General features: G+C 46.4%; 1 protein-coding gene across 3 annotated transcripts in view; it reads left to right on the forward strand.

The window, feature by feature from the left end:
* Window positions 1-1,046: 1,046 nt before the first annotated feature.
* Window positions 1,047-12,851, forward strand: part of BAALC (BAALC binder of MAP3K1 and KLF4) — an 82,355-nt gene continuing 70,550 nt past the window's right edge. For all 3 annotated transcript variants that reach the window (XR_012416582.1, XM_005563849.4, XM_005563850.4), the window contains exon 1: window positions 1,047-1,389. Coding sequence is in view for 2 of the 3 variants with exons in the window: in XM_005563849.4 (XP_005563906.1) it covers window positions 1,230-1,389 (160 nt within the window). In the remaining variant the exon portion in view is untranslated. The remainder of the gene's footprint in view (window positions 1,390-12,851) is intronic.

Consider the following 12,851-nt stretch of genomic DNA (forward strand, 5'->3'; position numbering starts at 1 on the left):
GTATTAAACATCACACCCTGTAGTCTACATATAGTGGATAATATACACAACATATTATATATGTATTATGTCTACTAGAACAGTCTTTTGCCACAATAGGAATTTAGTAAATATACATTCATTGAATGAATGAATGAATATGATACTTATTTAATACCATATTCTAGCAGAGCTTGGTCATTGAAGAGTTATTCTTCCAAACCCTTCCCTTTCCTACCCGCTTCTTGAAGGCTAAGAAGATTTTCATCTTTCACCACCTGTTCTGGATTCTTGGAACAGGTAAATTCATTGGCCTACCCAAGTCTGAGCTCTAGGTCTGAACCCGCATGGATCTGAGGGTACACCGGGAAAAGAAAGGCTGACAACTGGACCCCAGGAATGTCAAGGCCACCCTGGGCTTGGAGGGAGGAGCCATGCCTCCACGCTCCACTCAGAGAGGGGGTTCAGGATACTGGGTGGTTCCAGGTGATCTATTGCTTTCTGGAGTTTAAAGTTCAGGGGATAATGAAGTCCCACAGCTGGAAGGGGTGTTAGTGACACTGCCTAGCCCAACTCTCTTAAAAATCATAGCCCTACTCCTGCCTCCCCAAATCAGATAAGACAGGCATAGGCTCTGACTGTTCCTTAAGTCTTAGCGGCAATACTCTGGCCGGGTTTGCGGGGTTGCCTCCAGTTCCATTGCTTTTGTAACAGGTGGCCAGAAAGCTTGGGGTCCCATGATAAGCGTTTCAGTTCTTTCCAGGATGGATCGAAAGAAGGAAGGAAGGATGGATGAATGAATGAGTGGGTGAGGGGATGGATGGATGGATGGATGGGCCAGAGACTGGGAACGGTAATCGCGGCCCGACAGGTCCGAGCCCCTCCGGAGCCCCAGCCCTCCTCCGGCTGCGGGGCCGCCGCTCCTGCTCCCGAGCCGGCTTGGAGCCCTGAGGGAGGGGGCGGGCGAGCGGGGGTCCTGGGGTGGCCAGGGCGTGGGGAGGGAGGACTGGGCGGTGGGGACCGGAGGGGAGGGAGGACCTTGGAGACGGAGAGGAGGGACGGGCGGGGAGAGGGCCCGGCGGAGGGGCGGCGGACACCGCGGGAGCTCCGCGCGGCTGCAGCGCGGGCGGGAGCGGGGACGCAATGTCGCCGCTGCCGCCTCCTCGCGGGCCGGGGCTGCGCCGCCGGGGCTGAGCCGCCGCCAGAGCCTACAGCCGAGCAGCCGCCGGGCGCGCCCGCGGCGCAGGAGGATGGGCTGCGGCGGGAGCCGGGCGGATGCCATCGAGCCCCGCTACTACGAGAGCTGGACCCGGGAGACAGAATCCACCTGGCTCACCTACACCGACTCGGACTCGCCGCCCAGCGCCGCCGCCCCGGACAGCGGCCCCGAAGCGGGCGGCCTGCACGCGGGTAAGTGGCCCGGTGCCTGCAGACCCTCGCCCGCCCGCTTCCCAGGGCGCCTTGGCCCGGGCACTGAGAGAGGAGCCGGTTCCCCGAGGAATTGATGGCTCGGTGGGGGTGACTGGGAGGAAGCAGAGGCAGGACCTGCCCGCTGAGCGGTGGACAGACGCAAGCCCAGGGAGCGGGGTCGACCAGAGCCCCTTACCGAAGGCTGCGCCGACCCCCAGCTTTGGGAAGCCCAACGCTGCTTGGCCTTGTTCAAGGCTTGCTCGCTGGTCGGGGGACCGGTGGGTGGGAGGACAGCCCACCTCCCCCGCACACCTATCCCTCAGCCACCCACCCTGATCCCCCCGGGGCCGCCTCCGCCCCGTTTTGGCCCATCTGCCACCCCCGGCCACCTGCGTACCCAGCCTGGTGACTTCTCATCCATTGGCCACCTGGCGCCCGTCTCCCTGGATTTATACACAAGGCGCCTGACTGGGTTCGCCTGGGTGGAGTCTTCCTTGTCGCTTCCCCTTTTCTCCCTCTAGGAAATGAACCCAGTCGCGGTCTTCAAAGACCAGAATCCTAGTTTAGGTCAAAATAAATGCATGCCGGCCCCATCGCTAGTTCTGCACTTTGGGTTACTTTGGAGCAGTTGTTCCATAGCAAAGGACTTCTCTCCCTACCCCATGGTGTCCCAATGCTTTGTAGGAGGCAGGGCATACACGTGGATTTTGACTCTAAATTAAATACTCTTGCCTAGGTCTTTCCTCATCCAGCAGAAATCTGATAAAAGGAGATGCAAAGAACTGTCTGGTCAGGTCATGAGTCAAGATTTTTTTTCTTTTTCTTTTTCTTCCCCCCACCCCTTTTTTTCTTTTTTAGCAGAACAAGTAATTACAGTGCAGAGATGCAAACTGTTGCCACAGACTGACCTTTAACCATACACGTATTGGTGACATTAAAAGGAAAAAATCTCACTACTTATTACATGGATGTTGTCCAAAGCTAGATCAATATCTGGATAAACATGTTTTAAGTGTTTCTTCGCCCAGTGATGTTTTTGGCATTTTTGAATAATGAAATCTAAAATGGAAAATAGGGTTAATTTGAAGCATAATGTATATCATAGGAGGAGGAAGGAAATGCAAATTACTTTTAAAAGGTTAAGAATCTTAAATCCATGCCTACTAAATAAGAGCTGTCACTTTAATCGAGAATAGGTTTCTCCATTTTTAAGGACCAAAGCTGGCTCCTTTTCCACATTAACTTTGTGACTTGCTTTTATTCTGTCTGTGAAAGCTATACAATACAATACACACTATATTTGTCTCTAGGTTTTCTGACTCACAGTGGCAATCATAATGGTTATTTTGTATTGCCTATGCTTTTAGCAAGTTACCAAATGGTGTGTTGTCTGAATTCAGTGTCAGCATGAGCATAGATATGAGCCTTCTAGATGGACCTGGTAAATGTTAGATGTGACAGAGTTTCCCAAGGAGGTGTGGTACTTCTCAGCAGAGAGTCAAAGGCCAGAGATGTACTCCAAAGAAATAAGGGTGAAAAGATCTAGCATGAAAAAAATATAATAAACAATCAAAACCCCGTTAAGTACCGCTTTAAGAAATGGTTACCATGGTGACTGGGAGTATATGGGGTATGTGTGTGTCTCTGTGCGTATATGCATGTGTATGGGTATGAAAGTTATTATGGGATGGCTCATGTACATACATGTTCCTCACAACTTTCCTGACACTCCTTGATTTATTACTCTGCTATACTAATTCACATCCCATCCATCATGAGATCTGGTCCCTGCAACAGGTGGGGCCTGGGACAGACACACTCATTCATGGTACCCTGCCAAACATGGGCCAGCCCTGCCAGACAGGTGGTCCTGAAGGCCTGCATCCTCCAGAGGAGGAGCTCCACTTCAGCCCCAGGACAGCACCCTGAAATTGGCAAGATGCTTGTATGGGCAGGGTCATTTTAATTCCCTAGGAATTTCTGTTAGCCTCAGGGGAGAAGGATATTTCTGAAGACTAAGATTAAATCAAGGCCTTCCTTGGGGGTGTACTGACATTCCCTAGGGCCTTTGGGAATGGCTTGACTCCTGCGGGTTTTTCAGACTGGGAGCTGGTCTTTTTAGTCAGAATGGGTCATCTGTGAAAGCCACAGATCTCCTGGGTTTCAGCCACTCTGGGAGATGGGCCAGGACTCTGTATTCCTTTCATCCTCTTTGCCTCCTCACTCCCGCCTCACCCACCCCCTGCCAGCGCTTTACTCATGAATTTACCGCCAAGCTGCTGGGGGACACCTAGTAGCCCCCAGTGGCTGTGTTGTGATAGGAGGCCAGAACGCTACTTTTTCCTGTTTACAGCATTTGTTTTCTGATGGGAGAGGTGGGTAGGAATGAATGAAGGAGCTAGACTCAGGAGAGTCCAGATTGTAAAATCAACAAAAATGGCTTCACTATTAGAGTTCTAGAGCTGGAGAAGGTCTCTGGAAGTCAGCCAAGTGAGGCAAATGAGACTCTCAGGGGAATCATCCCTGGTTGAACACTCCTTCAACCACTCACAGACTTTACCCTCAGTTCCCAAGAATCCTTTCTGGGATCTTAGTGATCCTCCTTTGGTGTCCAACTGAAGCCACCTTTTCTCCTGGCTACTTCAGGACTTTTGAGGGTTAGGGGTGAAGCTAATTCATCTTTGCATCTTCTGTACTGAGCACATCTGGGACTTTGTAAAAGTTTTCGGAATGAATGGATGCTCTGTGTAAACCTGTCTTCCATCCTGTCAGCTCATCCTAGATTCCCTTCTGCCTCTTCTTTGCAGTCCTTGCTACTGAGGTTTTCCTACTTGAATCAGTGTAGCCTAAATTCTCCCAAGGGCCTTTCTGATCTCAACTTCTCTTTAAAAAGTTCTCCCCAACTTTACCCTACTCCCTTCAAACACCTGACCCAACCCAAAGATTCCATTTTTTCTGTAGCCTCCCTGAACCCACCACCTCAACTCCACAAACACATCTGTCCAAGAAAAGTCCCATTTAATCACATCTGCTTTTAAATCTCACTTGTGTTTCTCTTAGCCCAATCCAGATTGAGGGTGTGTCCCGTGACAGGTGTCCAGCAGATATTTGTTGAGTGAATTCTGAATTTCACTGCAGATAGGGAGGGGCATGTTTTTCTGCCAGTTCCACAAAGAAGAGGGTTTCTTGCATCTTCTTCTTACGCAAAAAGTGATCCCGAGCCTGTGGTTCCTGTTTTTGGAGATCATCTCCACTACTCAGCGGAACTGAATTAATTTTTTAGATTTGACTGTTAAGTAGGCTAGAATTTAAGACCTAGCTGAAGCCATGGTATGTGATAGCCATTGCTTTCCTGTGTCACCAAAGTCTTTCCCTCTGTTACAGAAGAAAATCAGATTGGTCTGACATAAATTAAGCCTCATCAAATTAGTCTGCTGGATTGATTTTTAATTCTGTTGCCTGGTGGGGGTCTCCAAGGAGAAAGGAAGTCTCTGAGGTTGCCATGACCCAACCTAGCTCAGTCATTCCATTCATTAAAAACTTCCTAGCTTCACCTCAGTGTAATCACAAGCCCCATAAATTGCATCCTTAAGCACTCTTTTTTTTTTCTAATTTCTGCAGAGAAAACATTTCAAAACTTTCTAAAGAACTTCTACTTTACATTTTTAAATTGCTAAATAATTATCTTAGTATAATAGAGGTTCGCAGAATTACAGACAGCAAAATGATTTACCTAAATAAACTGAAAGTCAAATAAAATGGAGAGTATTTAATATTATGATTACCCATCATTTATTAATGACTTACCAGGGGCCTGGTGCTTTGTTGGGCACTTTGAATTTTCTCCATTGAATCCTCACTGCAGGAATGAGGCAGGAACTATAACCACCCTCCTTTTATGAGTGAGGAAATGAGGCTTGAAGTCTGCAAGTAACTTTTCCCAGTACCAGCCTGGAATCTAGCCCTATCCAATTCCAAAGCCTCTACTCCTAAATACTGCCTTCCTGATTAATAAGGGATATGCTATGAAATTCTTGATTTTACAGTTCACGAAACTCAAAGTCAAGTCTGATCTTTTGATATTCTACTCTGATCTCAGACAGCACAATTTTCTTCTGCATCATCTCTAAGGACGGAATATCTTTTCCCTAAGGAAGGGGGCCTTACCATACCTTTGTGGAGCAGTTCTCTTGTGAGACTCTTCCTGCTTCCTTGTAATTTCTACCCGGTGAGCTCCAGACCTGTGTGATCAAGTCTGGCACAGACAGCTCTTTCAATATTTGAAGATGGCTGTCACATCTCTTACCATTGATCTTCCAGGCCAAATACATGCAGTTCCTTCAATCTCTTCTCACACCTCATGTAGGCCTGACCACATTCTCTAAATACACTACTCGGTTTGTCAAAGTCCCTCTTGATACAAGGGACCTATGGCTAACTCCAAGCTACTGATGTCAGCTGAACGGCATAGGGCAATACGAGGTGTGTTATGATATGGTCATTGAACAGACCTCTCTTGGTTTGTTCAGGTTAGGATTTGTTTGTTTTCCTGCTGTTGTTTTTGCCATATTACCTTGATGACTCATATTAAGCTTATGATTAGTTAAAACCCTTAGATCTTTCTTTATACTCAAATTTAAGTTTTATGACATCAAGGACATTGTCTGTACTTTCTCTGCTATGTACCCAGCGCCTGGTACAGTGACTAAAACATAGGTGGCGCTCAATAAACGTTTGTTGAATGAATGAATTTCTTTCCTTATGAATCCTGAATTGGTATGATTGATTTCAGCACCCCAAATAAGGAATTTTTGCATTTATTTCGGTTAAATTTCATCTTACTGGTTTCAGTTTAGTGTTTAAATTTGCTGACCTTGATTCATTTTGATAGAGCTATGAAGACAATATTCTAGGTCTTTGTTTCCCTGTGTTGATAGAATATGATAAAAGACATGTCTTTTTTAGCTCTTTTGTTCACTGAATAGACATTTGCACAAAGATGACCTGAAGAAGTTACTACTATAGGGAAGACAGACATAAAACTGGACACCATTCAGGTCAGCATGGTCCATGGTCCATACTAGAAGGGCATGGAGAAAAGCATTAGAGGCATTCAGGAACTAAGCAGTTTGTTCTGCCTGGGGAGGGGTCAGTGTGTATACAGAGCCCTGCAGGAGCCCAGCAGAGGAAGGGGACTGTCCCAGCCAACCCTCCCACCCTCGAGAGGAACAGGAGGGCAGCCCAGCTGGCCTGACTGCATCCCCGAGAGTGAGAGCACCTGTGGAGAGGACAGCCTGGGCTTCCTGGTGGATAAACCCCCCTCCACCCACACCCCAGCTGCCTCCACTTACCTGTTACCACTTGTAGTTCTATCTTTGAATAATTAGTGACTAATAATAATAATTAGTCTGCTCCCCTCGAGGATGACTTTTAGGTTTGGTAAGGCAAGGGGTCTGTTGGGTTAGATAAGGGGTCATTTCACGCACAGTCCTATCCCTGTGCCTAACGCTGTTCTGGTTACATTAGGACCCTGAGTAATTTCTCATAAATGAGTAAATCTAAAACTTCTGTTTGTCAGTTTCTTCTTATAGACCCCAGAGATGGTGTTCTCTTTCCTTATCAGTTCCTCTGCTTAACTTTTTGTTGTCTGTCTGATGGGCTGCATAGTAAGAAAACATCCCCACCTTCCTTATACCCCTTTTGCCAAACACAAGTCTCTTTGTTATAAGTTGTTTCTTAAAATCACTGCAAGAGACAGGTGGTGACAAACCTAGGCAGTTTGTAAAGATTTAGGAAGCTTCATCTTCCCATGGCCCTTGTCTCCTGGGCAGAGTATCATGTTGTGCCATTGGCTCTCCAGACACTTTGAGAGTCTAGTGATGGTACGTGTCACACTGCATTGCCAGGGCTTGGGTATTCCTCTGTCTTTCTAGTTAGTCTGTGAGCTCTTCCAGGTTGGGGACCACATGACTGACATTTGCATGCCTGGCATCTTCCACACACTTGTCGAATGACTGTGAAAATGAATAAATGAATGAATGATCTGGCTGTGCAAATGAAGCTTAGTCTGTCATTCTTATAACCTCTTTCCTGAGTCTCATCTTAGATGCTTTTGTCTTAGATATCAGTCCACTGAACCTTGCCTTTGTTGGACGTTAGATAAAACAATTCCAACTCTAACCAAAGATGAATTTAAGGTGACTCCACTGCAGGGTGTAGTAGCATCCTAAGGGCATTCCAGAATTTCCTCCAGAATATGTAGAAAGAATGAGTAAGACCTACTATTTGATTTGATTTTTTTTTTCCTTCGATTTATAGACCCTGGTGGGAAGGGCCTTCTTCTTTGAGTCAGCAAGGGGTCTTTTCCTGGCTCATCCTGCACTCAGCAATCCCTCAGGTTTGGACTCTGGAGGTCCCACCTTCACCCTGGGATCTGTGCACCTGTGATCCACAACATCTTCTTGCTGATAAGGCCATTCTGCCTTTGTGAAGTTGGGTGTCTGAATCTGTTCTTAGACAATGATGCTGGGCCATTCATCCCAGGAGCCCTCCCATGTCAGGCCCACAGCCTTGAGACACTCTCAGCAGACTTTTGGCCTCTGCTGCAAAATCCTATCCCTGTGAAGACTCCTTCAGAGCTTCTCTGGCCAGTCTATATGCCACATTTACTCTCCTCTGCAGAGCAGACTTGAGGGGTTTACGCTGAGCCCAATTGTGATATAGCTCCAGCTAGCTTGGCTAACGAACACTTGCTTCCTCACACACCTGACTCCCATTCTGTCTCATGCCCAACCACAGCCATCTCTCTTGAGAATGTTGTTCTTTTAGAATGTTGTTATGGGCTGATTTGTGTCTCCCCCAATTCACAGGTTGAAGCCCTAACTCCCCTCTACCCCAGTACCTCAGAATGTGACCTTATTTGGAAAGAGAATCTTTAAAGAGGTAATCAAGTTGAAATGAGTTCATTAAGGTGGGCCCTAATCCAGAATGACTGGTGTCCTTATGAAAAGGGGAAATTTGGAGACAGAGACAGACACACAGGGAGAACTCCATGTGGAGATGAAGGCAGAGACTGGTGATGCTGCCACCAGCCAAGGAGCACCAAAGTCTGCTGAAAACCACTGGAAGCTCAGAGAGAGGCAGGGGACAGATTCTCCCTCAGGGCCTCCAGAAGAAACCAACTCTGCTGATATGTTTTTTCATTTGTAATTTCTGTGGGTACATAGTAGGTGTATGTACGTATGGAGCACATGAGATGTTCTGATACAGGCATGCAGTGTGAAATAAGCACCTCATGGAGAATGGGGTGTCCATCCCCTCAAGCATTTGTCTTTTGAGTTACAAACAATCCAGTTACACTTTGTTATTTTAAAATGTACAATTAAGTTATTATTGATTATAGTCACCTTATTGTGCTGTCAAATAGTAGGTCTCATTCATTCTTTCTGCCTTTCTTTCTTTTTTTTTTTTGTAACTGGCCTGCTGATACCTTGGTCCTGGAGACTTCTGGCCTCCAGAACTGGGAAACAGCAGGTTTCCGTTGTTTAAGCCGTGCAGTTTGTGGCACTTTGTTATGGCAGCACTAGCAAACCAATGCAAGTGTGTTTATGAGCACTAACACTGTGAACATTTGGAAATAATAAGTCGATGGATTTCCACTGTTACTTACTCACACTTTTTTCTGAGATTCGACTTGTTTCCTGGCTGTTTAGATTCAAATAGCATTTATTTGAATCTACTATTTGCATTTACTATATGTGAGAATTTTTCTTTTTGACATTAGTTTGTATCACCCTCCGAAATAACCTCATAAACCATTGCTCTCGTCACTTGCCAGAGGAGGAGCTTGGATTCAATGAGATGAAGAGATTGAGCCAGGCCACCAGCTTGGAAGTGGGAGAGCTGGGATCAGAATTCAGGTCTCTTGTTTCTGAATCCAGGGCAGGGTACATTGTGCTGTGCTGCTAAGCATGAATGTAGTACCCTCCCCCACCCCATCTGCCTTGGGTTTTTCTGAAAATATTAACCATTTAATGTGGGAGCCTCCTGCCAGCATTTATATGGCTGAGTCCCGCAGCTCTGCAGTGCTTACACTCTCCTCTTCCTGTGCTGAGTGCTCGTGCTGCTCCAGTCTCCATCTCCATAGAAAGGGTTGCAGGAGGTGCCCCAGGTATCACCTGCATCCCAGTCACCTGATAGGCCCATTAAACCGGAACAGCCTTTAGGCAGAATCACATATTTTTTTCTAGTTTCAAATGCAATGCATGCTCCTAATTAAACATTTAGAAAGTATAGAAAAAGCTTGCAGAGGAAAATAATGCCTCTCTCAGCATTGAGGTTTCATCTGTCAGGTCCCATGAAGATGATGCTGTATTTACATCTTACGTGAAGGTGATGTTTAAAGTTCTGGATGAGGGGATGGGAAAAATTCCTCAAACTGCTTGGAAGCTCAAAAACTAAGAAAAAATATTTTTTGTTCATTTCTATATTTAGGAAACCATATGGAGGTAGTGGGAGCCCAAGTCTAGTTTGAATGGAGGAAGAGAAAGGGGGCAAGGTCATAAAGAAGTAAAGGGATTTTTCTTTTTTTCTTTCAATACTGAGCAAATATACTTGAATTCAGGCAAATTACATACCAGGGAAATGTACATGTGACTCTACTGTACGTAATTCCTCCATGTTTCCCTCTTACCTCCCCCTCATGCCCCCACAATAGGCTCAGGCTGAGTATGCTGTTCTATGTTGTTCCTAGCTGTTTTCTGGGAGTTAGTCTTTTTATAGGTTGTATTAGTCTGTTTTCATGTTGCTGATAAAGACATACCTGAGACTGGGTAATTTATAAGGAAAAAGAGGTTTAATGGACTCACAGTTCCATGTGGCTAGGGAGGCCTCACAATCATGGTAGAAGGTGAAAGGCACATCTCACATGGCGGCAGACAAGAGAAGAGAGCTTGTGCAGGGAAATTCCCCTTTATAAAACCATCAGATCTCATGAGACTTATTCACTATCTTGAGAACAGCATGGAAAAGACCCACCCCCACGATTCAATTACCTCCCACCAGGTCTCTTCCACAACATGTGGGAATTGTGGGAGCTACAATTCAAGATGAGATTTGGGTGGGGACACAGTCAAACCATATCATGTATATAGAAACATGGCTCTGTGTGTGTGTGTGTGTGTGTGTGTGTGTGTGTGTGTGTGTGTATGGCTGGGTGTGTCTGTGTGTGTGTGTGCAGGGACCAGCTTTCTGAGTCTCAAATGCCCATGAGGTCAGACAGGTTGGCTGCCCAGAGCTGTGGCTGGTACCACTCCATGCGCTTCCAGCTCCATGTCTTTGCATCAGATGGGATAGGTACCTAATGTCTGCCTACATCTCACCATGTGGCTTCTGTGTAATAAAGCAAAGCCAAAAGCCTGGGTAGGTTTTTCTTAATCTAACACAATCTGCTTTACAAATGATGCCAACTTCTCCTAGATTCTGGGATTAGGTTGTCTACCAGTCTTCACTTGTGGTGATGTTCTGAGTTTTGGTCTTTTTCTATGTCTTCATGGGCATTTTAGTGGGCAGTTAGGCAAAGCTGATGTCGTTTGGCCTGGAAATCCAACCCAGGGATTCTTGACCTTCTTCTCTAAGCCATTATCCTGAATTCTGATGCAGCCACACCCACAGCATCACCTGGCTAGATCTGGTCTGTGTTTACAATTTCGTACACTTCCTCCCCAACTAGTGAGCCAGCTTTTTGCGAGCATCATGACCTCAGGTCCCTGGACCTCAACCTGATCTCTTCATCCATCACTCTCCCTGTTACTTTGTTTGGAATAATATAATAGTTCAGTTGTTAAGGAATTTGATTTTTTTTTTTTTTTTTTGAGATGGGGTCTCGCTCTGTTGCCCAGGCTGGAGTGCAGTGGCTTGATCTTAGCTCACTGCAACCTCCACCTCCCGGGTTCAAGCGATTCTCCTCCCTCAGCCTCCCGAGTAGCTGGGACTACAGGCACATGCCACCGTACCCGGTTAATTTTTTGTATTTTTAGTAGAGACGGGTTTCACAGTGCTAGCCAGGATGGTCTTAATCTCCTGACTTCGTGATCCGCCTGCTTCGGCCTCCCAAAATGATGGGATTCAAGGCGTGAGCCACCTCGCATGGCCTAGGAATTTGATTTTAATAACAGGCATTTATCAGCTGTGTGACCCTGAGCAAGTTTCTTAGCCTCTCTGGGTTTCAGTTTCCACATAGTAGGACGGGACTTATTGAAGAATTAATGCATTCACAAGTATGAAGGGCCTAGTGTTTCAGTGTTGTGCATTCTAGCAGCCAGGATCCCCTCACATCCTCAAGCTTGCACCAGGCTTGTCATGCCAATCTCAAACCTTGGGTCACCTTTCCCCTCTGTTCCTTACACACTTGTTTTGGAGCTGCCCAGCATTTCTGGAAAAAGTCATGAATGTTGTGATTGCCCCTATGAGCAATTCATGCTCTAGAACGATGATCTCACCACCTCTCAGCAATTCTATTCATTCCTCATTAATATGCAGTAACAGACCCCATACAGTAGCCCCCGATGCTATCCTATACTTTCTCTCTGAATATCAAAAAAAATCACAGACTTTCTGTGAATTCTCCCATTTTTCCTTCCAGTGACCCAGCATACATCCTTCTTGCCATCTGAGGGTTTCTAAACATCTTTAGCCATCCTTTCCTCTTAGTCCGTCCATTTGAATTCTAAGTTCACTGACAAGGTTGCTCCTTGTTGTAATCATATACAGGAAGCTCACAGGCAGCTCCATTTGTATGAAGGTCTACTCTGCGTCTCCACAGGCCCTCCCCAAGCCAAGCCACATCTGTCTTCCACTTGAACATCTGCCATAGCCTGCTTCCATTCATACCCTTGACAATTCATTCTTCATGTCTTAGGCGGAACGATCTTTTAAAAACATGTCAGGTCCTGTCACTCTCTTATTTAATGCCTTCTGATAGCTTCCTGTTCTACTATGTGTAGAATAAAATCCCAGTCCCTTCCTTGGCCTCCGGGGGCCTGCATGACGAGGTCCCTGCTGCTTTTCCAGCATGATTTCATTGTTTACTCTGCTCTGTCTTTTGCTCAGCATGTTCCGGCCATGCTTGATTCCCCTCTGTTCTCTGAATACACGGAGCCCCTTCCTGTCACAGGCCTTCACACTTGCTGGAATGTGCTTCCTCCCCACACCCGCCCCCCTCTGTGTGGTTAACTCCTCTTCACCCTTTGGTTCTCAGTTCAGATGTCACCTCCTCAGAGAGACCAGCCTTCCCCAGTGGCCGGCTGGCCATTTCCTTCCTAACACCACAGCCTGTCATGGTCTTGTTCATTTACTGTTTAGTTTTTGACTCTCTTGCTCCGTGAGGTCAAGGGTCTGACAGACTCATCCACTGTTACAGTCCAAGGGCTTAGTGCAGTACCCAGCACAGAGCAGGCCCTCGG

This window comes from Macaca fascicularis, chromosome 8, assembly GCF_037993035.2.
Source record: "Macaca fascicularis isolate 582-1 chromosome 8, T2T-MFA8v1.1".
In the NCBI taxonomy this organism is placed as follows: Eukaryota; Metazoa; Chordata; class Mammalia; order Primates; family Cercopithecidae; genus Macaca; species Macaca fascicularis.